This window comes from Orcinus orca, chromosome 20, assembly GCF_937001465.1.
Source record: "Orcinus orca chromosome 20, mOrcOrc1.1, whole genome shotgun sequence".
Lineage (NCBI taxonomy): Eukaryota > Metazoa > Chordata > Mammalia > Artiodactyla > Delphinidae > Orcinus > Orcinus orca.
In genome coordinates this window covers 48,845,050-48,868,068 of record NC_064578.1, presented here as the reverse complement: position 1 = coordinate 48,868,068, position 23,019 = coordinate 48,845,050, and the positions used below count along the sequence as shown (strand labels likewise).

At 48.4% G+C, this 23,019-nt stretch overlaps 1 protein-coding gene and 1 long non-coding RNA gene across 2 annotated transcripts; one reads left to right on the top strand and one right to left on the bottom strand.

Moving 5' to 3' along the window:
* Nucleotides 1-1,753: 1,753 nt before the first annotated feature.
* Nucleotides 1,754-18,142, bottom strand: IGSF23 (immunoglobulin superfamily member 23). The gene is given in 4 exon segments (XM_033430773.2): nucleotides 1,754-3,402; nucleotides 5,368-5,637; nucleotides 9,524-9,865; nucleotides 16,331-18,142. Coding segments are annotated over 4 exon segments (1,050 nt in total). The 5' UTR covers nucleotides 16,398-18,142; the 3' UTR covers nucleotides 1,754-3,031.
* On the top strand, nucleotides 5,950-22,779 carry LOC125962774 (uncharacterized). Its single transcript, XR_007474498.1, has 2 exons — nucleotides 5,950-9,340; nucleotides 21,530-22,779. It is a non-coding gene; the product is annotated as an uncharacterized LOC125962774 (long non-coding RNA).
* Nucleotides 22,780-23,019: the final 240 nt, after the last annotated feature.

Below are 23,019 nucleotides of genomic sequence, written 5' to 3'. Positions count from 1 at the left end.
TTGACAACTGTCCCAAAGTAAGGTAATCAGATACCTTTTCCAGAGGTGTCAGAGATAAGGCAAAGGGATGCTGGCTAAGTTGGGCAGTTTCTTTGAACAGGGGTGTTGTGGATTTGCAAGCTATGGGATGGTGCCTTTCTCCACATGGATGGAGAAACATCGACGGCCCATCTACGGAGCGAGACAGAGAACTGTGAATTCCATGTTCCTGGAGAAGAGGATTACAAGGGCTGAGGGGTGGGAGGCTGGGAGAGGCAGCAAGCAACTATCCTGGTTCCAGTAGCTTTCCTGCTTTCTGACCATGGTGTCCTGCCATTTGTGGTAGATTGCAAGAACGGCCACAGATTCTTCCCCTCCCATCAAAAAGTGAGGTCATTTCCCCACCTATTGAATCTGAGCTGGTCGTGTGACTTGCTTTGAGCAATAGAATGTGACAGAAGTGACAATTTGCCAGTTCTTAACCTTGGCCCTAAGAGGCATTGCATCTTCTGCCCTCACTCTTGGAATCCTGCCTCTGTCATGAGCATGCTTGTGTCTGCTTGCTAGAGAATGAGAGATGACATGGAAGAGTCAGTTACATGGCTAGTTACCACAGCTGAGGCTATCCCAGTCCAGACAGGCCCTAGGTAACCTGCCAACCAACCGTAGATGCATAAGTGAGCCCAGCAGAGACCAGAAGAGCTGCCCAGCTGTGCCCAGCCCACATTGATAACTCATAGAATTGTAGCTAAATAAATCGCTGTTGTTTCAAGCCACTAAGTTTTGGCAGGTAGTTTGTTACATAGCAAGTGCTGACTGATACACCCTTGGATTCCTGGAACTCTTCCTGGATCTGTATATTAAATCTTCCTTGTGTTTTTTTCTTGAGCTACTTCAGTGAGTTTCTTTTGGTTGCAGCACAAGAGTTTTAAGAAATCTGGACTGATTGTTTATGTGCTCCAAGGGATTTGGTGAGATGGGGAGATGGAGTGTTGGCAGCTGGCAAGAGGAGACAAAAGCAGTCCCTGGGGCTCTCAACAAGATGGGAACATCCCACAGAAAAATGACCAGAAAACCTGGAGGGAGGAGGTCTCAAATGGAGCTCCCAGGGCCTTCATCTTGTCCCCAGCCCCAGGATTCTCCCCTCCCCACACTCTTTCTTGGTATCACCTGTTGGACTGATAGGTGCCCACACTTCAGATGCACATTTGTACTCCTTTTTTTTTCTTTGCCACCCCACATATCCTGTCTTCTAATAGCAAAGAGTAGGGGGGGTTTTTGTTTTATTTTTGGCCATGCCATGCAGCTTGTGTGATCTTAGTTCCCCAACCAGGGATCCAACCTGGGCCCTCAGCAGTGAGAGTGCAGAGTACTAACCACTGGACCGCTAGTGAGTTCCTGGTAATGCTTGTATTATTAAAAATGGTAGTATAACTTCTGCCCTCTCCTGTAGCTGTGTTTACGAGATTTCATGTTTTTGTGATTTATCTAAATTTGTTCCATTACTATGTAGTATTTCACTGTGGAACCCATTGTATGAAAATACAATGAATTTGACTGGAAAACAATTTGGGAGCAGTGATAAAAGCTGAAGATATACATATTCTATAACTGTGAAGTTCCACTACTAATTATATACTGAACAGAAATATACACATGTGTTCCACAAAATTTATCTTTTGAAACTGGCCATTGTAAAATAGCTGTTAGTATTTTTGAGTACCACATAAAAATTCATGATTAAGATCTGCTTGTAATAGCTCCTTTTGTCTAGATTCATTTATTTGTTTTTTAAATTTTTATTCAATTTATTTAAACTGAAAAAAAAAACCCAAAGCGGTTCAGCCATTTCTTCTTTGTCAGCCACACCTACAGTGAAGAGAGAGAGATAAATATTAATAATAACAAAAACAATAATAATAATACATGTGGCTGACAGTCATTGAAGGCTCCCCACGTGCCAGGCATTGTTTAGAGTTCTTTACTCCCACCATCTTCCGTAATCCACACACCTATCCTTTGAGGCAGGTATTATGTTACCGTTATCCTTGTTTTACTGATGGCCCACAGAGCAGTTAAACGAGTCACCCAAAGTCGTCCCACATGCTAGCATATGGCAGAGCTGGGATGAACCGAAGGGACCTGGCTTCAGGGTCCATGGCCTTCACTATAAACCACGGGGATCTCTCTTGGCCCTTGATGAGTATCGTAGACGTGTGTGTAGGGTGCCTCCCAGCCCAGACCCCTCTTTTCTGAAGATTGCCCCTCTCCACTGGGGCAAGCCATGCTTGTCCTCATGACCTCATCTCCAAGGTCACAGCTGATTGGACAAGGCTGGTTCCTTCTGGATGATGTCAGCATTGGTCTGCCATAATAGGTATTGGCCAAGATGGCGGGGAGGACAGGAAGTGACCCCTCCTGCCGCTCATGGAGGGAGGGATTGCAGGGGGTCTGGGTGAGGATTTTTCACACCAGCCCGATTTCTCGCCTTTCCCCTCTAAGCACATGACTTTGGAGTCAGACCTGGGTTTGATTCAGGGTCAGCTCTTTGTCAGCGGCATGTCCTTTGGGAAAGTTGATGGATTTCTCTGAGGTTTGGTTCTACTCATGTGGGAAATGAGGACAAGAACAGCACCCATCCTGAGAGCCATGACTTGAGGGCTCCTGGCACTTACTGAGGGCCCAGGAAATGAGAGCCACAGGGACGAAGACGATGTGGCTGCTTCAGCAGCAGCCTGGCCCTCCCCGACCCCTAGAAGGTTCCACACGGCACTCATGGACAGGAGACCTGGCCCCAGTCCCTCCCAGCTGGTCCACAGCGCCTTTCCAAACCATTTCAACATTCAGATTTCTCTTCCTTAGTATGTCAGCTGCAAAGGCTTGTATTGTTAATGACGGAAAAGAGGCAGCGTAGGTTAGGGGCTAGAACTGAGTGAGGCAGTATTCTGGGTTCGAATGCTTCTTCAGCTGTGCGGTCTGGGGCACAGTTCTCTCTCAGCCTTTGTTTCCTCTTTGACAAAAAGGAAGGGATGAACAAGCTCTGCCTTTGCCCTCATTGTGGCAAAGACACACCTCCGAACCTCTCCTGTCTCTTTGCGCCCCTGGGGCCACTTTGGGAACTGACGAGTTGGATGGGCACATCAGGGGTCAATGGCATCCTCTCCGAATGAGCTTTAAGCTCCTTGGGACGAGGCAGTTGGTTTGGCTTCAGTCTTGCTGCGGAATGAGCTCTGCACCTTGTGGGGGCTGACTGGATGGGAAGGAGGGAAGGCAGGTACCTTAGCTTCCAGATTATGGTGAAGACCGCGCTTCCGACCAGTACCACAGGTGCGGCCGCAGTGAGGGCAAAGGCAGAGCTTCCTGATGGGGAGAGGGTAGGGTTCGGCTTGATGGGCACAGGGTCTGTGGGATCCACGACGGCTTCTGGGAACCAAGAAGGGGAGAGACTGGAGGAGACACCCTCCCTCCCTACCCCCCACTCCCACCATTCCACCTCCTCCCCGTCCTCCGGGTCTCCACCCCAGCTTCATCCCCGCTCTCCTGTCCCAGTCCCTCCCCGACCCATCTTCCCACCACACAGAAGCCAGAGGGGTCTTTTTAAAGTTCACACTTGACCCTATTCCTCCCCTGCTCAGAACCTTGCCGTGGCTCCCCAGGACTTCGCCTTGGCCTTCAAGGCCCTGCCACCTGGCCAGTCTCATCTCTCTCCACCCCCTACCTTTATAACCAAGCCCTGTTGGAGTCTACTCAATTTTCTAAGCTCACTCCCCTCTCTCTCCTACTTCCAGGCCTTTGTCTATGCCCCTGGAATGCCATTTATGCCATTTTCTCTCCCTTGGCCTGGACAATTCCTATGTATCCTAGTATCAGCTCAGATGCCCCCTCTTCCAGGAAGCCCGCCCTGATCCCCTTGCTGGGTCAGGCACCTCCTTGGGTCTCACAGCCCTCTGAGCTCCCCCACCCCAGCCCTGCCCACTCTGGTCATTACTGTTTGTGGACAGGTCTGTCCCTTACTGGACTGGGAGTCCTGTGAGGCCAGGGCCAGGACTGTCTCTGTCACCAGATGCCCTCAGCACTGCCCAGCATGGGCCAGTCACAACAGGTGCTCAATATACATTTCCTGAACAGCTGATGAGTGAGGAAACGGGGTCTTGGAAGTATTATCATTCTCAATGAATGTGTCAGGGTCAACAGGTGCTCCAAGATTTACATTTTTTACCCTTTTTTTCTCCCAGGAAATCACCTCAGAACCAAATCCTGAAGCTCCCACTGAACCCTGGCTGGGGAGAGAGACAGGTCTCAGGAACGTAGCCAAGCCAGGCGTTCCATTATCCCTGCCCTTTCCACGCTCTGGACCTTTGCTCATGTGATCCCCGCGGCCTACATGCCTCCCTGCTTCTCCACTGGCAGCTTCTCTGTCTCTTTCCAGCTCACTCCACGAACAGAAATACTAAAAATAATATGCACGGTAACTGCTGCTATTCTTAAAGCACCTGCTAACTGGTGTTCTGCTAGCCTCACACGTACACCATTTCAGTTCCTTATAGCAATCTGGCGGAGGTCTACACGATCACTCTGATTATACACAGGAGGAAACTGAGGCTCAGAGAAGGGACGTCACTTGTCCTAAGTCACCCAGCCAGGAAGGCACAGGGACAGGAATTGAACCCCATTTTGACGGGCTCCCAAACCCCTTTTCTAATCCCAGTTAACTGACTGTTCTTGTTACTGCCTCCTGAGCCTCCGTGACAGGCACAAAATTGATAATAATATGGATAATACTAATCATGACAATGATACTAGTTCATGTTTATTGATCACTCACTAGTGTTGCAGAGTGCTAGGCACTCTTATTTTAAGCTGTTCACCGGCTTATCTCATCGAATGCTCACAGCCACACTTTGGGGTGGGCACTGTTATTTTCCCAATTTTATAGATGAGGAAACTGAGGCACAGAGAAGTCAAGGCACTGGTCCAAAATCACACAGCCAGGAAGTGGTGGAGCCAAAATTCAAATTCCAAAGCCCAGGCTTGGAACCACTCATTCTATTATCACCTTAATTTTTTCTCCGGCATGTGCTGAGACTCAGAGGTGAAGAGGCTTCCCAGATTCACCCAGCCAGCAGATGGTTGGAGCCGGGACCCAGGCAGCTGGCTCCAGATCCTGCCCTGAGCTTTCATGAGAGCTTATGTCTTTGGCCTGCAGCCTCTCATCTGTAAAATGGGCTAGTAATCCCCACTCTGCCAGGAGGATGAAAGAATGAGATACCATCTTGGCTATAAAGGGTATCAGAGGGGGCTGAGCATAGAATGTGGCTCAGTGGAATCAGGAAAGCTGGCCACTGACCAGCAAGGGTACAGGGTCCGGGGTGAGGGTGGGGTACTCACGTGGCAGCGTGATAGTCACAGGCTGGGAGAAATACTTTCCCTGGCTATCCTCGGCCAAGCGTACGTAGGTGCCCAGGTCCTCCAAGGACAACCTCTGGATAATCAGCCTCTCCCCGATCCCACGAGGATGCCCATTGAAGGTCCGTCATAGCACAGGTTCAGGTTCGATGGAAGCCACCCACTGCAGAATCACTGAGTAGTTGAGTTCACTCCGGAGGATACCTTGTGTATTCCCCGGGAATGTCAGCGGCAGCACCCCATCAGAGTTGGCTGTGCAAACAGGGAGCAAGATCACATGGGTGGAGACCACTCAGAGAGGCTGAGCACGTCTTCTGTTCACCACAGAGGCATTCATTCATTCATTCATCCACTCATTCATTCACCAGCGAATGTGTTTGGAGTGCCTGGTCTGTGCCCAGACGCTGGATGTAGCAGAGCTGTTGATACCCTCACCCTCAGCCCTTTCAACTGCCAACACTCTATCTGTTGCTTCAGGGCTTTTGCTAGCTGCCAGAGCCTGCTCTGACCATGGAGGCAACAGGCCAGAGTGCTGGAGGGTGGGCACACCGGGGGGCAGCCTTCCACAGCGACTGACGCGGGCTGGTATATAAATACCCCAGCTCCCCTGCCCTCAGCTGGGCCAGGATAAAAGCCAAGGAGCTAGGAGGAGCTGTTGGGTTCTGGATCATTTTGCAGGCAGAGCCCATAGGACTTGCCGATGGATTGGATGTGGGTGGGAGAGAGTGAGGGGTCAAGGGGACCTCCAAGGCTTGGGGCCTCAGCCACTGGCTGCTGGGAGGGCTCCTTACAGAGAACATATATAATCCTCACCATAGTTCTCTTTTCGTGTTTTTCTTTTTCTTTTTTTTTCTTTTTTTCTCAGGTGAAAGACTCTGAGGTCTGGGGGTGCTTAGGGCCAGGCCTCATGGTCAGAGAGAGAGGCATACCTGGGATTTGAATCTGATGTCGTGATGAGTGCTGGGAACCACCACACGGAGATGATTTCCAACTTCCGTGCAACATGAAAAGGGAAAAAAACTTCAGTCCAACCAGAGAGCTCACAGAAGGCTTCCTGGAGGAGGTGGTGCCTGAGCTAAGCCTTGCAGGAGGACAAAGAGCCCACCAGGTGTGGAAACAAGAATCAATATGTAACAGCCACCTAGACTGGGCTGTTACTACGAGCCAAGCACCATTCTAAACACATGTTGACGATAGCTTGTTATCTTACTGGCTTGTTATATTGCGAATGAGACCCATGCTTGGGTGAAGTCATTTAGTAGGGTGTAACCAGCATTTAAAACATGAAATGAAATATAATAGAAAATATCAGAATGCATTACTCATAGCAATAATTGTTATCTTATGACACTTGTCTTTCAGTGACTGGTGGTGTGTGGATATACGGACATACTGGGTCATGATATGAAATGCAATTCTTACTGTGGGTCATGATTTTAAAAGCTCAGAAGCCACTGGATTTACTCATTTAATCCTCACAACAACGCTATGAGGTAGGTCTTATTGTTATCCCCCTTTTAATGGGAAAACGAAAGCTCAAAGAGGTCAAGTCCCCTGAAAAACTCATGGTGAACGTTTGCTTACTCTGTGCCAGGCACTGTTCTAGGCGTTTGGCGTGAACAGCTCATTTGTTGTTCACAGCACTCTTACGAGGGAGAGTCTACAGTGACTCCATTTACAGAGGAGGACGCTGAAACACACAAATGGGAAGTCACTTTGCAAAGGCACATGGCTAGTAAGCGAAGGAGCAGGGGTTTGAATGCAGGCGGTTCCGGTTTCAGAGCCTGCACGAGCACCAGGCAGAGAACGGCACAGGCACAGGTGTGGAGGTGGGCTTTTAGAAGACCTGGCCTTCAAATCACAGATATGTAGACTAATGGACCTCAGCAGCCCTTACATGTCCTGGTGGAGGTAAAAAAAAACCCGGTGCAGAAGCGCGGTTCCTAGCCGCCTCTCTCCACCTTTGCTTGTACCTGAGAGATGTCGCAGGGCTAGAGAGGCAGCGTGGAAGGAGATGAGCTCCTGGATCACAGAGAGTGGTGCGAATCCTAGCTTGGCCCTTTGCTTCTACGTGACCACAGGCTGTGGATGTCACCTCTCCAAGCCTCAGTCTCCCCACTTGTGCAAGGGGGGTGGTGCTTAGAGCATCTTGTTTCTCGTGCTGTTGTGAAATCCCCCAGCGTTTGGTCCATAGGGAGGGCTCAGTAAATTGGAGCCACTCACTCATGCTTCCCGTGTTTACGCTGGCTGGTCTCTCTGCACGAGCACTTTCCCCAACTCTTCACCTGGCACACTCCCGCTCAGGCTTCAGGTCCCAGCTCAGATATCCCCGCCTTTGGCATCTCCCTCCATCTTTTCTGCCCTTCTTCCTTTAGTCACAGAATCCTACATTTTATCTAGGTATATGGTTGCCCAGGATAAAGCCTACATTTTCAGCTTCTCTTATAGCTAAGTATGACCATGTGACTAGTTCCCAGCCAATGGGATGTGAGCAACCTCTGTGTTGGGCCATAAGAGGAAGGCATCCTCCCTCCCCTTCTCCTCTCCTGTTATGTTGGTTGGAATGCAAACGTGATGGGAGCTCTCTTGGGTCCCCCAGGCAGGATAGAACCTAGTGAGGACAGAACAATTAGAAGGAGCCTGGGTCCCACCACCCTGAAGCCACCGCATCATCCCTACACTGTTCATGCCAGACAACTACGTGAGAGAGAGAAATTTCTATCTTATTTAAGACACTGTTGTTTTGGGTCTTTATTAGCACACCAGAATCTGAACCCTAACTATTATAGGACTGAACTGTGCTCCTACCCTCCCCGCCCCCACCACTCCAAATTCATATGAAGTGCTAATGCCCAGTACCTCAGAATGGGACTGTATTTGGTGATAGGGCCTTTAATGGGGCGGTGAGGGTGGGCCCTAATACAATCTGACTGATGTCCTTATAAAGAGAGACTAGGACACACAGGGAGACACCAGGGGTGCACACAAAGAAGGAAGGTCATGTGAGGACACAGTGAGAAGGCAGTCATCTGCAAGCCAAGGAGAGAGGCCTCAGAAGAAACCACGCCTGCCCACACCTTGATCTTGGACTTCCAGCCTCCAGAACTGTGAGAAATAGATTTCTGTTTTTTAAGCCTCCCAGCATGTGGTATTTTGGAGTGGCAGCCCTAGTAGATTAATACGTCTCTAAACTACCTTCTAAGGACGATGGCTCTGGTTAACCTCAGGGCTTGTTTTTTCTGGTTCAGGTGTGAAAGTGCAAGTCCAGAGCTGGATAGCTCATAAGAACAGAGGTGAGGGCTTCCCTGGTGGCGCAGTGGTTGAGAGTCCGCCTGCCGATGCAGGGGACGCGGGTTCGTGCTCCGGTCCGGGAGGATCCCACATGCCGCGGAGCGGCTGGGCCCGTGAGCCATGGCCGCTGAGCCTGCGCGTCCGGAGCCTGTGCTCCGCAAGGGGAGAGGCCCGCCTCCTGCAAAAAAACCCCGAAAAAGCAAACAAAAAAACCAGAGGTGAGTTCTGAAGGCTACCACCAGAGACCCTTGGCCTTCCCCAAGTGATAATGAACAAATATTTAATGAATATCTGTTGGAAAGTGTGATAGATGACAAAGAAATAGCCAGGAGACTTTGCAACTTTTCTCACCAAGAGGCGGAGCCTAGTTCCCTCCCGTTGGAGCAAAGCCGGTCATGTGACTCGCTTTGGCCAATAAAAACGTGGCAGAAGCGATGGCGTGCGCGTTCTGAGCCGGGGCCTCGGGAGGCCTTGAAGCTTCTGCTCTTGTTTCTCATCCTTTGCTGAGTGAACAAGCCTAGGCTATCCTGCTGGAGGATGAGAAGCCTCGTGGCCCAATTACTCCCACTACGCCAGCTGCCAGCCAGGCCACTGCCAGACATGGGAAGGAGGCCATCCTGGACCAGTGCCTACGCAATCCCTTCCCCCAACTGGCTGCAGAAACGTAAGGGAGCCCGACTAAAATTAGCTGAGACCAAAAGAACTGTTCAGCAGAATCCTGAGCTGAAAATACAGTTGCTATTTTAAGTTCTGGGGTGGTTTGTTAGGGAGGATTGGTGACAGAATGGGTCCCGATGGGCACTGCTGACTGAGAACCGGGTGCCTCCCGCCATGGGGCCCCGCTCACCATGGACCTGTATCTGCGCCATCACACTCCTGCGTCCCCTGCTGCTTTCCAAAACCACGGTGTAGCTGCCTGCATCTTGAGTTGTCACATTTCTGACGACCAGGCTGCCTTGGGTATCCAGCGTCTCCCGGCCAGTGTGGCCGGGCCCTGGGAGGCCCTCAGGGGAGAAGATCATGGCTTCTGGCTGGGCCTCGTGCCCTCGGAACCAAGAAGTAGACAGAACCCCATCGAGGCTTCTGGGGACTGGCAGGTGGGCATCGGCTCCTTCGGTCAAGGGGTCCAGAGACCCAGAAGAGGGCAGCTCCGAGGAGGCAGAGCAGGTGAAGAATACCAGCAGGCTGCCTTGGAGGGGGTGGGAGGGAGAAGAGAGAGCAGGAAGCCATGGGATCAAAGGCAGGATGCTGGCCCAGCAAGTAACCCTTCCTGTGCTGGTGAGAATGAGGGCCATCAGAGTTGATGACGACAACGGTGATAATAATAATAATAATAATAAAGAAGTAAAAAGGAACATTCCTTAAGAACCTCCTACAAGCCAGACACTGTCTAAAATGCTGAACATATATTATCTTACTTATTCCTACATCGGCCCCACAAGGCACTTATTATGCTGGATGTCACGCAGATTCGCCCTCCATCTTGCTCTGCTCTGCTCCCCAAAAGGCTGACTTCCCTGAGCTGCATCTCTGGGGATCCCTCGCCTTTTGTTTCTGGTTGGCTTCTGCCAATGGGAGCATTGGTGGAAGACAGGAGGGCTGAAGGGAGTGACCTTGAGGTAACTGGTCCCACAGCTCCCTCCCTGCTGCGTCAGCACTGGTTCAGTAGGTCCCTCTATTAGAGATCCTATTGGGTGACCCTGTCCATACACCACTCTTTTGGGGTTTGGGGGTCTGCTGTTCCTTTTACAGCTTCTAGCCCAGGGGAGGTAATAGCTTCCTGCTGTTGCTAGCCCCTGGGTGCTGCAAAATCCCATGTTAGTTTACCTATACCCTGCCTAGTCCCCCTATTAAACTCTCCTCATTACTCCTTTTGAGTGGACCATCTGTGTCTTGCCTCACCTCTGACTGATACAGCTATTATACCCCTATCAGAGATGAGGAAATGGAGGTTCAGAGAATTTAAGATGTTCTTTCAGAATTTCGTAAGTGATAAACATTTGAGTTGTGATCCATGCCCAGGCAGCTGAAATTCTTAGCCACTAAACGATACTGTCCAGTGTATCCCCCATCCCTGTTTCTCTCATTTCCCCTAATTTTCCATATTGCATAGAGCATGGAGGCAAACCCTTGGAGTCTGGCTCCAGACCCTATGCACTTGCCCACCCCATTCTTCTGCCTCTCACTAGAATGGTGACTATTGCAGTAAGAACATGAACTCCAGTCATAAAAGGCTGAAAATTTTGACATAATAATAAAAAGAAACTTTTGCAAAGTTAACAAAAAAAACCCCACAAAGTCAAAAGGACAATGACATACTACGAAAAATAATCTGCAACTGATATCACAGATGAAGAGCCCATTTCACTACCGTATATAGAGCTCCTAGGTATCAGTAAGAAAAGTATTGGGCTTCCCTGGTGGCGCAGTGGTTGAGAGTCCGCCTGCCGATGCAGGGGATGTGGGTTCGTGCCCCGGTCCGGGAAGATCCCACATGCCGCGGAGCGGCTGGGCCCGTGAGCCATGGCCGCTAAGCCTGCACGTCCGGAGCCTGTGCTCCGCAACGGGAGAGGCCACAACAGTGAGAGGCCTGCGTACCGCAAAAAAAAAAAAAAAAAAGAAAAGTATTGGCAACCTAACAGAAAAATGTACAAAAGGTATAGGTTGGCGGTTCTTAGAAAAGAAAATTCAAATATCTCTCGACATAGGGAGAATGTTCAGTTGTACTCATAGTAAGAGAAATGCAAATTAAACAAACCAAGATAAAACTTTTCATCTCTCAGGTTGGCAGAAATCCCAAATTTTGATGACATGTGTTGGTGAGGCTGAGCGCAAAAGGAAACACAGGGCTGGTGCAACCCCACGTAGAGGGCAGTCTGGCAAAGTCTTTCAGGATGAAAAAATCCCCATGACCATTGACCCTGTAATTAAACATCAGGGAATGTATTCTATAGATACACTTTCCCAGTATGAAATGACTAAGGTACAGGGTTATGTGCCACACTTTGCTTATAATGGCAGAAGATTGGAAATACCCAACTGCCCATCCATCAGGAACTGATTAAGTAAATTATGGTCCATTCACGCAATGGAACAATACAGCTCTACAAAAGGATGAGGAAGAACTCAAAGATCACCAAGGTAAGTAGTTAAGATACAAATGCAAGCTGCTGAGCGGCTTATATGGTATGCTATCTTTGGTGTAAAAATGGGAGAAAAATAAATATGTATTTGCATTTTTTGTAAACATAAAGAATCTCTGGAAGGATATATAAAAAGAGTGGTTGGGCTTCCCTGGTGGCGCAGTGGTTGAGAGTCCGCCTGCCGATGCAGGGGACGCGGGTTCGTGCCCCGGTCCGGGAAGATCCTAGATGCCGCGGAGCAGCTGGGCCCGTGAGCCATGGCCACTGAGCCTGCGCGTCCGGAGCCTGTGCTCCGCAACGGGAGAGGCCACACCAGTGAGAGGCCCACGTACCGCAAAAAGAAAAAAAAAAATAGTGGTTATCTGTATGCGGGAGGTGGGGGGGAGGGAAGGTACATGGGGAACTGGGTGGGTGGGGAAGGACAGAGACTTCACTCAAGGCCTTTTTATATATCATTGAGACTTGAACCATGGGAATGTATAACCCATTCAAAAATTAAGTAAAATCTGAATAAATGAAATAAGAGAGTATAAACTAGGCTCTTAATTGTTTTGCACACACAAATGCACACACCCCAGATGGCAGGCTCCAGAACTGGATTGCCGGCACGCACGTCCCAGAACTTACTAGCTCTGGTGACTTTGGGAAAGTTAGTTAACCTCTCTGAGCCTCAGTTTCCTTATCTATAAAATGAGAATAATAATGTCTCTAATGATTTTCAGTGGGGACGATCCCCCCCACCCCAGTCCACCCCCCTGCCAGGGGACACTGACAATGTCTGGAAATCTTTTTGGTTGTCACGACTTGGGAGGGTGTGCTGTTGGCATCTGGTGGGTAGAGGCCACGGATACTGCTAAACATCCTGCAGTGCACAGGACGGGCCCGCACAACAAGGCATCATCGGGTCCAAAATGTCAGTAGTGCTGATGTTCAGAAGCCCCGATCTAGTGCTTGGAAAGTGCTTAGACTAGTGCACTAACAAAGTGACTGCCAGATCAATGCTGGACATTCATTATACTTTTCATCATTATTGTCATTCTTGCCTCCACACTTGCAAGTACCGTAAATGTGCCTTTTAAGATAAAAAACACATGATAAGTTGTTACATTTTAAGGATCAGAAATACCCACTTACAGAACAAATGTGAAACCTCAGCTCTCTTCTGGGTAAATGAAGGAGAAGCCGTGGCCAGAGAGAACATCTTCCAGGGCAGGCGGCATCATCAGGTACAAACGTGATGTGCCCAGGGAGGGTGTGTGTGTGTGTGTGTGGTCCCTCTCAACAACTCAGAAGTTGGCACTGTTTTCCAGGCAGGGAAACTGAGGCACAGCAAGCATGAGTCTCAGAGCCAAGGTCATAAGTGGAGAGTTAGGAGTCATCTCACCACAGGGTCTTCTGGCAGGCTCACTGCCCACCTCCCACCTCCATTGATTTTTCTGAGTCGGCAGCTGGTGTGACCTTTCTACTCCCCCTGCTCATAAACCTTCCATGGCTCCCCAGTGCCCTCAGGACATAGTGCAGACTCCTTCACCTGTCACTCTTGCTACATCTCTGCGCTCCGTTTTCCACTCTTCCCTCATCCTGTGCATCAGTCCAACTGAACGCCGTGCAGTTGCTCTAGCCTCCAGGCCCCTGCCTGTGCTGTTCTCCCTACCTAGAATGCTGTTCCGCACCAACTCTTTATCAAGCTGTGATTCAAGTTTTGGCTCAGGCATCCCGCCTTCTGAAATCTTCCCTGACCCTCAGGTGCGCCTGGTAATAGATACTATTATACAGTGTTTGGGCAGGGACCTTAATTGACTTGATGGGGCAATGGAAGCTCTTGTCAAAGTGACAGGAATAAAGTGTTATACCCAAGAAGCTGCTCAAGGTTTTGCTTTTCTATCTTGATAGAAAAGTTTGTTGTCTTACGGTCTTATGAAACAAAGAGCACAGGGATGCAATTTGCATAGCTGACGTCATATCTTTCCAAGGTCCTATTTTGATTTTGACAGCTTTGAAAGGTCCTCCCCTGACCACCACCTTCCTAGCTTCAGACCTGAGCCCTTTCCTCTGGGTCTCCCTCCCCCAACCCATTCCTGCCCCACCCATTCTGGGTCATCACTGTCTGGGGACGGGTCTGTCTTCTCTCTGGACTGTGAGCCCCAGGAGGGCAGGGCTGCTGTGTCCCCAGCTGTGTCCCCAGCACAGGCTGGGCCCTGAGTAGGCATTAGGGGTGTTTGTTGAATACATGATGGAAGGGGAAGATCCCAGGTCACGCAGTCCGTGTTCTGTTATCAAGTTCTGACCCTGACACCGCTGCAGGTGCCTGGTGATTCAGGGAGTGTCCTCAAGGCATCTTAAGAAGAAAACCCCACATCTTAGCAATCCTTACTCCAGCTGATATAAAGTCATGGTTTCATTCATAGACTCCGAGGCCGCTGGGCCTGGGTTCATAACCCTGACTCGGCTGCTCTTTCTTCAGGGCCCTGAGCCTCAGTTTTCCCACTCATCAAGGAGGGTGGTTGATGGTAACCAACTGAGTGCCTGAGATTCAATTAGATTATGAATTTTCAGGGCTCAGGACAGTCTAACTTAGGTATTAAATACATATAATACCTAAATATCATATATACCTTACATATAAGATTTATATACTATAATAATATATATATAATACCTATAAAATATATATATATAAATATACTATAATAATACCATATATATACCTATAAATACTACACTATATACTATATATACAATATATACCATAATAATACCTTATATATAATACCTGTAAAATATATATATATGGAATTTCAGAGCTGGAACCATAGAGATGGTTCCAGAACTCTTACTTGCCAGGAGCGTGGCTATTTTATTTCATCTCTAATCTTCCATCAAATGAGGAAAAGTCTCTATTCAATTTTTCCCCGTTTGAGCCCAGGACACTCCCTGAATCACTATGTATAAATATAAGTATAAATATAAATACACCACAATGTCACACTTGACTCTCCCATTGTCTCAAAATCTCCCCAGAGGTTCCAGAGGCTGAGAATAAACTAACAGATGCTAAGAGCTCCCCATTCCCAACTAAGGTCTAGCTAACAGGGGTTACCCGTCACCAGTTCTGCCTGCACCAGCTGCTCTGCCACCGCCAGGCCTTGGGAAGGGAGGCCGAGAGCTCATGGAGAGGAGGGGATAGCACAGAGTGAGGCTTCCTGGGGGGAGAGCTGAGGATGAACTGGGGGTGCCCCCTGGGGCTGGGGGCTTTCCTCCACCTCCTGCCAAGTCAGGGAGGCCCCAAAGAAACCTCTTGGAGAGCTGGAGATGTGTGCTCCGGAGTCTGTGGGAACTTAGACCTCAAAGTCTCCAGGTGAGGGATGGAGGGGGAGTGGGCTGGGTGGAAATGGCCCACGCCTCCAGCGTTTGGTGGGATAACAAAGATGTTCACGAGTTTTCCTTGAGCCAGTGTGGATGCCTCTGAAGGGAGCCGGCTGGAGGCTGTCCTGGCAAAGAGCCCCATGGGAGACGACCTGCTGGGTGGATTCCTCACCCAGAAAGATCTAACCATCATGCCTCAGCCACACAGAAGGCCATGTCCCCACCTTACAACTACAGCAGCCAAGTCGAAACTTTCCTGCCCCTTCCTTGCTTTCCTCTCCCCTGCGCATGGCCTTTGGGGGCGGGGTGGGCACAGACCTCAGCTCTGGGTCCCACAGAGAGAAATAGGAACGAGGCCCACCGCTTGCCACCATGTCTCCGCTGCAGTCTGACCCACGCCAGAGCTGGAGAGGAGGTGAAGCCTTAAACTGTGGGCGGGGTTTTGAAATGACACAGAACTGGACTTTTTAAGACCTGGAAAAAGAGGCAATTCATTTATTCTCTGAGAGGCAGATGTGTGTGGTCTCTGGAAAGTGTGGTCTTGGTGGCCAGACCATCCGGGTTCGAGTCCTCCTTCTGTTACTTTCAGTCTGTGTGGCCTGGGGAGGACCCATAACCTCTCTGTGTCTAAGTTTCACTCTATGAAATGGGGATCAGATAGCTCTTGCCTCATGGGGTTAAGAATTAAATGTTACTATAAGAAAGCCACTTAGAACAGGCTGACATGTAGAAGTACTCAGTCACAATGACCTCTTTATATTATGATTGTTATTTTATTATTGTTGTTCTTATTATTTAAAATTATTATTAGATGTGGATAGCTAGGGTGAGGCACGGTGCTTTGGTGGAAAGGGACTGGGATGGGGTCCTGAATTCTGATTTTGCCTTTGTCAGTCACGTGCTCTTGAGCGAATGACCGCACCCCTATTTGAGCCTCACTTTCCTCCTTTGTAGAAGGGATCAATTGCACGGCCTCTTGGGGATTTCAAGAGCTCCTGTGCGTCGGGCACCCGTGCTGCATGGGCTTTAAACCGACCAGAGTCAGAGCTCAGAGTGGGGGCGTCTCTGATTTGAATAAAGGCTCCCCCCGGGGATATCCCCTCTTTGTCTCCAACCCGTGGGTGCAGACCCTGTTTCTCACGCACCTGTTAGAAGCATGCTTCTCCAGGCAGGGCTGTGGCCGGAGCCGGCGGCGCCCAGAGGACACCTCATACCGTTTTCCGTCCTGCGGTGGCTCAGGGGAAGTCGCCCTGTCGGGAGTGGGGTCCCCTAGAGCGCACAGTCAAGTACGCAGCCTTGGCCCCGCCCCCGCACTGGCCCCGCCCATTCCCGGCCCAACCTCCGCCTCCCCAGGTCCCGGGCTCCAGCTGTGGGCTGGGAAGTCACCGCCAGGTGTGCACTCTTCTCTAGCGCTGGGTTGGTGGCAGTGTGGGTGGGGAGCAGGCTGGGGCGGGGTCCCTGGAGAAGGGGCTCTCCTCTCTGCCTCCTCCCAGCCCCTCCAGGCCGGGAGAATGGTGAAGATGGAGAGTGGGGCAGAAGTGTCCTGCCCCTGTAACCCCACATCAGAGGAACGACCGGCCAAAGGTCATCAGGTTGGCGGTGTCTGGGCCTCATGCTGGCCTCCCGGCTTTGCTCCAGACTTGGTGACTATTGGCTCCGAGCCTCTGTAAAATGGGGGTGTTAATAACAGTGCCTACCCCAGGGGCAGAGGGGCCGACGGACATCAGGTACCCAGCAGAGTGTCTGGAATGTCGTAGGTGCCCAATGAATGGCCGTAGCGATTACGATAATGCTAATTATTATTAATATTGGTATCTAGGATGTCCTGGAGTCATGATCAGAAGCCCCTTCTCAGAGCCTTGCTCATACTGTATCCTGAATTTTGGATTCTGGAAGGATAAGACACAAAAACTTCTTTCTCTCATCCTTTTTACCATCCAGGCCCATTCTTTCCTTCTTAAGTTAATAATAATATTGTCCAAATAATAGCTAATATTTACTGAACACCTGTTGTGCACAGGCCCTAGCTATTGCGTCTTACAGCTGTTGTCTGATTGAATCCTCATTGTAACCTTGAGGGGTTGGTATGATCCTCCTCATTTTCCAGCAGTGCACAGAGGCTAAGTAATTCACCTAATGTCACAGAGCTATTCACAATGACTTTTGTCAGTTCTTGGAGCGGGTCACCTCAGGGCCTTAGCACTGCTACTCCCTCTTGGAGACTTTCACAGATCATCTCATGGCTGACTGCATCTCATTATTCCCGTCTCAAATCAAACATCAACTCTCCACAAAGGCCTTCCCTAATACCTACTGCAAATCAGCCCCCTAGCTTCTTGCTAGCAAGACACACTGGTTTCTTTTCTTTTCAATATTTACTGCTATCTGAAATGACTTATTTCTTTGTCCACTTGTTTATTATTTGTCTCTTATCCCCCACATCCACCTCCCTAGCTAGAATGTCAGATCCAGGAGGGTAGGGATTTTGTTTGGCTCATGACGGTTTTCTCAGGGTCTAGAACGGTACCTGGCACGTCATGAGTGCCCAATTAATTTCCCTTAGCAAATGCATGAAAAAATGAGTGAGTGAGTGAGTACAATGAGAGTGTTGGAATTTGAATTCAGATCTGACTCAGAAGTTCATGCTTTTCTCTCCCAGACATGTCCAGGTTCTACCTCACCCTGGGGCAAAGTCTCCCCCGTGAGTCTCTAAAAGTAGTCATTATCAAGTGACGTGGTTATGTCTGTATTAATATTAGCCATACTGCCTCTTTTATGATTTTTCTGAAGGCCTCTGCTACACCAACTAGCCAGGCCAGGGGACCACTGATGGGTAATAAAGAAGTATTTGCAACATGATTAATAAGCATTTTTGGTTGAGGACCCTGTGGTTTCTGCTCCACCAGTACTCACTCTCTTTTATCCGGGTAACAGCAGCTGAAGCTTGTTTTTTGTTTTTTGTTTTTTTTGTTTTGTTTTTGCGGTACGCGGGCCTCTCACTGTTGCGGCCTCTCCCGTTGCGGAGCAACAGGCTCCGGACGCGCAGGCTCAGCAGCCATGGCTCACGGGCCCAGCCGCTCCGCGGCATGTGGGATCTTCCCGGACCGGGGCACGAACTCGTGTCCCCTGCAACAGCAGGCGGACTCTCAACCACTGCGCCACCAGGGAAGCCCTCAACTCAGTTTTTAAACAGTAACATTCACAAAATTTTATACTTATATGCCAATTACATGAATGCAGATGAAAATAAAAACATAATGATGAAAATAAAACGTGTCCACATGACTTGTGTAAATTTTTCGTGTGTCACAAAAAGAACACGAGCCCGTTTGTTGCATAACCATGTGAAGATACTTAACACTACTGAACTGTACCTTAAAAATGGTTAAGATGGTAAATTTTGTATCATGAGGGTTTTTTAAAATCACAATTAAATTTTTTTAAATTGTTTTTTAAAAAACAGAAGAAGGCCAGGAACAGTCATGTACGTAGCTTGCCTTTACAGTCTAAAATAAACCCTTGCTTATATTCCAAGAAATAGCTAAATTATGTAGAAATCATAACAAACCATCATCGAGTCCATAGTTAACTTGGGGAAGGGATTGACTGCTTAGGTAGGAAGAAAGAATGCAAATGGAAGATGTAATATCCAATAAGTCACTTCTCTTTCATTAGGGTCAAATAGCTTAGTCTAGGGCTTCCCTGGTGGCGCAGTGGTTGAGGGTCCGCCTGCCGATGCAGGGGACGCGGGTTCTTGCCCCAGTCCGGGAAGATCCCTCATGCCGCGGAGCGGCTGTGCCCGTGAGCCATGACCGCTGAGCCTGCGCATCCGGAGCCTGTGCTCCGCAACGGGAGAGGCCACAACAGTGAGAGGCCCGCGTAACCACAAAAAACAAACAAACAAACAAACAAACAAAAATAGCTTAGTCTACCGTCACTAGTGATGTCATGTGAGTACTATGTAGCTCCTAATATGATGTGATAAGAAGGGTACTTCACCTCTATGGTATTTCTTGCCCCGCCCCGCCCCCAACAAACCCATAACTCCAGTCTGAGAAAAACTCAGACAAACCCAAATTGAGGGACATTCCACAAAATATCTGACCAGTATTCCTCAAAACTATGACAGCCATGAAAAACAAGGTAAGACTAAGAAACTGTCACAAAGGAGATTCAGGAGTCATGAAAACGACATGTGATATGGTATCTTGAGTGCATCCTGAAAGAGTAGAAGGATGTTAGTGGAAATATTGGTGAAATTAGAATGAAGTCGAGAGTTTAATTTAAAAAATACACGAGTCCCACTTGGAGGAAATAATCGCGGCATGACAATTGCTAACATTTACAGAGAACTCAACTCTGAGTGGGGCACTGCTCTAAGCACTTTACAAATATTAGTTCATTCATCCTTTCAACAGCCCTCTGAGGCGGGTGCTGCCATTTTCCTATTACAAAGGAGGAAACAGAGGCACAGAGAGGGTAAGTGTCTTACCCAAGGCTACACAGCTGGTGGATGGCTGGGTAGATCCAGCTGCCAGATTCTGGAGTCTGTGATCTTAAACATTATACACAACAATCTTTTAAAGTCATCTGCGGGGACTTCCCTGATGGTCCAGTGGCTAAGGATCTGCCTTCCAATGCAGGGGACTAGGGTTCAATCCCTGGTCGGGGAACTAAGATCCCACATGCCATGGGGCAACTAAACCTGTGTACCACAACTAGAGAGCCTGTGTGTCGCAAGGAAAGATCCTGTGTGCCCCAACTAAGACCCGACGCAGCCAAAAATAAATAATAAACAAAGAAATAAATATTAAAAGAGATAAAGTCATTTGGGAAACTAACACATTGTAAATCAACTATACTCCAATAAAATTTAAAAAAATAAAGTCACTTGGGCCTTCTAACATCCTTATTATTGTTTTCGTCTTTTCATATGAGAAAACAGAGATACATGGATGAGGTTAAATAAATTGTTCAAGGTCACACAGATGTAAGTCACATTCACCCCAAGCCAGCCTCGCTTCCTTCCTCCCATCCTCAGGACAATGAGGCACAAGGTCAGATCCTGTTTGCTTGGCTCCTTGAGTCCTTATAGCATCATTTATTTCTCCTGCTCCGTGTGTGTGTGAGTATGTGTGTGTGTGATGGTGTGTTGGAGGGGAGCAGTAAAGCATCATTTTATTAATAACATGACAAATAGCCAATGCTGGGCAGTTCTGGACAGAATTGTAAAAAAAAGCAGCTTGAGAGCCAAAAGAACTCCCTGTCCCACCAGGGGCTAAGTTTGGGTGGGGAAAGCCTTATTCCACATGTTTCACATTTCCATGGAAGGATGTCCTGATATCTGTCAGAGGCATCCACAGCCCCTTCCAGGGGTTTTGGAAATATCTGCTTACATTTTGGTTGTCACACGCCTGAGGGTGAAACAGTACTGACATTTATTGGGGTAAAGATCCTGCAGTAATAGGTGGGACTGTCCCATACAACACAGACTTGTCTCACCTGAAAAGCCAACAGCACACCAGTTAGAAAGGTGGAGTTAGAGTAAGGCTCCCGGCTTTTGTCCCCACCTTCCTGTTATTATGAGATTGATGAGTCTGGGAGAGGAAACTAAGCTTGCGTGGCTCTGTTTTTGGTCCTGTTTTGTGTCCCTCTCTGTTTCTGGATCTGTATATTTTGGTCTGTTGCCTCCTGCCAGGTGATAAAGAGCCTATCGGAGGTAAGTTTATAAGGAAGAGAAACTAGTGGTGCCCCCACAGCTGACCTATGAGCCTCCTCTTTCGTTTCAGTTAAAGAGATTTTAGCTGGACCCTTAATTGCTTGGAATAAGGACTACATTTCCCAGCTTCCCTTGCAGCAAGTGTGGCCATGTGACCAGATTCTGGCCAATGAGATGTGAGCAGAGGTGCAGTTTTTAGGTGATGCCCTTAAAGTAAGAGGGCCTCCCTTTCTCGTTTTCCCTTTCTTCTGGCTAGAGTGGGGACATAGTGCGTTGGCATCCTGGGCCAAGGGGACAAGTGCAACAAGATGGAAGAGCCCAGGCTCCTTGGCACCTTCACAGAGCAGAGCTGCCCACCAGCTTGGGCTGTTGCAGGAGAGAGAAATACATCTCTGTGTAATTTAAGCTATCGTTATTTTGAATCTGTCACACGCAGCTAAATTTTAAGCTGTTCAGTTTGGGGGGCAGCAGAAAGCAGGGGGAGGTGATGGCAAACCCATTGGGTCACAGGACTCGGCCATGTTCCCTGCTATTGCTTATCGTTCAGGTAATAAATCCATCATGTTATCCTCTCTCTTGCTTACTCCTGCATCTCTTTCTCTCTCTCAATTGTTTCTGCCTGCAGGCGAGGACAAGGGGTGATATTCACTGAGATCTTAAATCTCCACCCGGTTGCTGGTAGAAAAATACGTGCGAAGAAACCAGACGTCATCTGGACCTTCTTCTGCAAAGCAGGCCCTACCTACGCAGGGGAAAGGCCAGAAGTGGATTTCCCCGTGGATGTAGGAAGCTGAAGAGAAAATGTCCCAGGGGTTTTGGGTTGTGGATTCGTTTGCTCACCATGGGAGCCTTCCCCCTTCTGACGTGCCTTCCAGTACCACAGCTAAAACTACACTTCCTCACTCCCCTTGAAGCCATATTTCTGTCAATCTGACATACTTGCATGAGATTTGGAAAGTGAAAGTGAAATGGAGGTTCTGCTTATGATGCTTCTGCCATGAATTTTGGCAAGCACAGTCACGGACGGGCTGCTCTTTTTTTCCTGAGGTACCACAAGTGACTGGCTTTGTGCGTTTTGAGAGGCTCTCATCTCTGTGAATCCAGCAAATGTGACGTGGTTCTGGAGCTGACAATTCCAGTACAGGCCTACTCGTTTTATTGCGCTTCATAGATATTATGTTTTTCACAAATTGAAGGTTGACAGCCCTGTGTTGAGCAAGTCAATTGGTGTCATTTTCCAACAGCATTTGCACACTTGTGTCTCTTGTGTCACATTTTGGTAATTCTCACAATATCTCAAACTTTCTCGTTATTATATTTGTTATGGAGATCTGTGATCGGTGATCTTTGATGTTGCTACTACAACTGGCTGAAGGCTCAGATGATGGTTAGCACTTTTTAGCAATAATGTATTTTTAAATTAAGGTGTGTGCATTTTTTTTAGACATAATGCTATTGCACACTTAATAGACTCCAGTATAGTGTAAACATAACTTCTATATGCACTGGGAAACCAAGAAATTCCTGTGACTTGCTTTAGTGTGATATTCCCTTTATTACAATGGTCTGGAACTGAACGTGTAATATCTGTATGCCTGTAGTAACAGCTTTTTGATTCCCCACCTTTCTGTGATGGTGGAGGCAGCAGCTCCCGCGGTGGGTCAGTTCTGCAGTTTCAGTTCTGCGGTTGTGGGGTCTGATAGAGTCAGCTTCCTTTACCTTTTCCATCAGAGGGCACCCAGCTGTCTTTCTCTGGCATGGGTCTATCCCTTTCAGCCAATTTAAATTAATCCAATCTTAAGTCAAATAATATGCACAAGAATGTCACAGCACCAGATCTATCCTCCCGATATATATAAAACACAAGTGAAATAGCATCTCCTAAGTGAAAGCAATTTTTCTTACCTTGCTGTTTTCAGTCACAGCCATACAGCAATAGGAGGTAAAACATTAATTTAAATGACACAACACTATTTGTTTAAATAAAAGGACCTAGCAGAGTTATGGGTGTTCTTTTTAGCTCCATGAGGGTGGAGAAAGAGAGAAGTGACAATGAAAACCGGTCTTTGCACTTTTCAGGAAAAGGGAGTATCAATGTAGATATTATTACCAGGG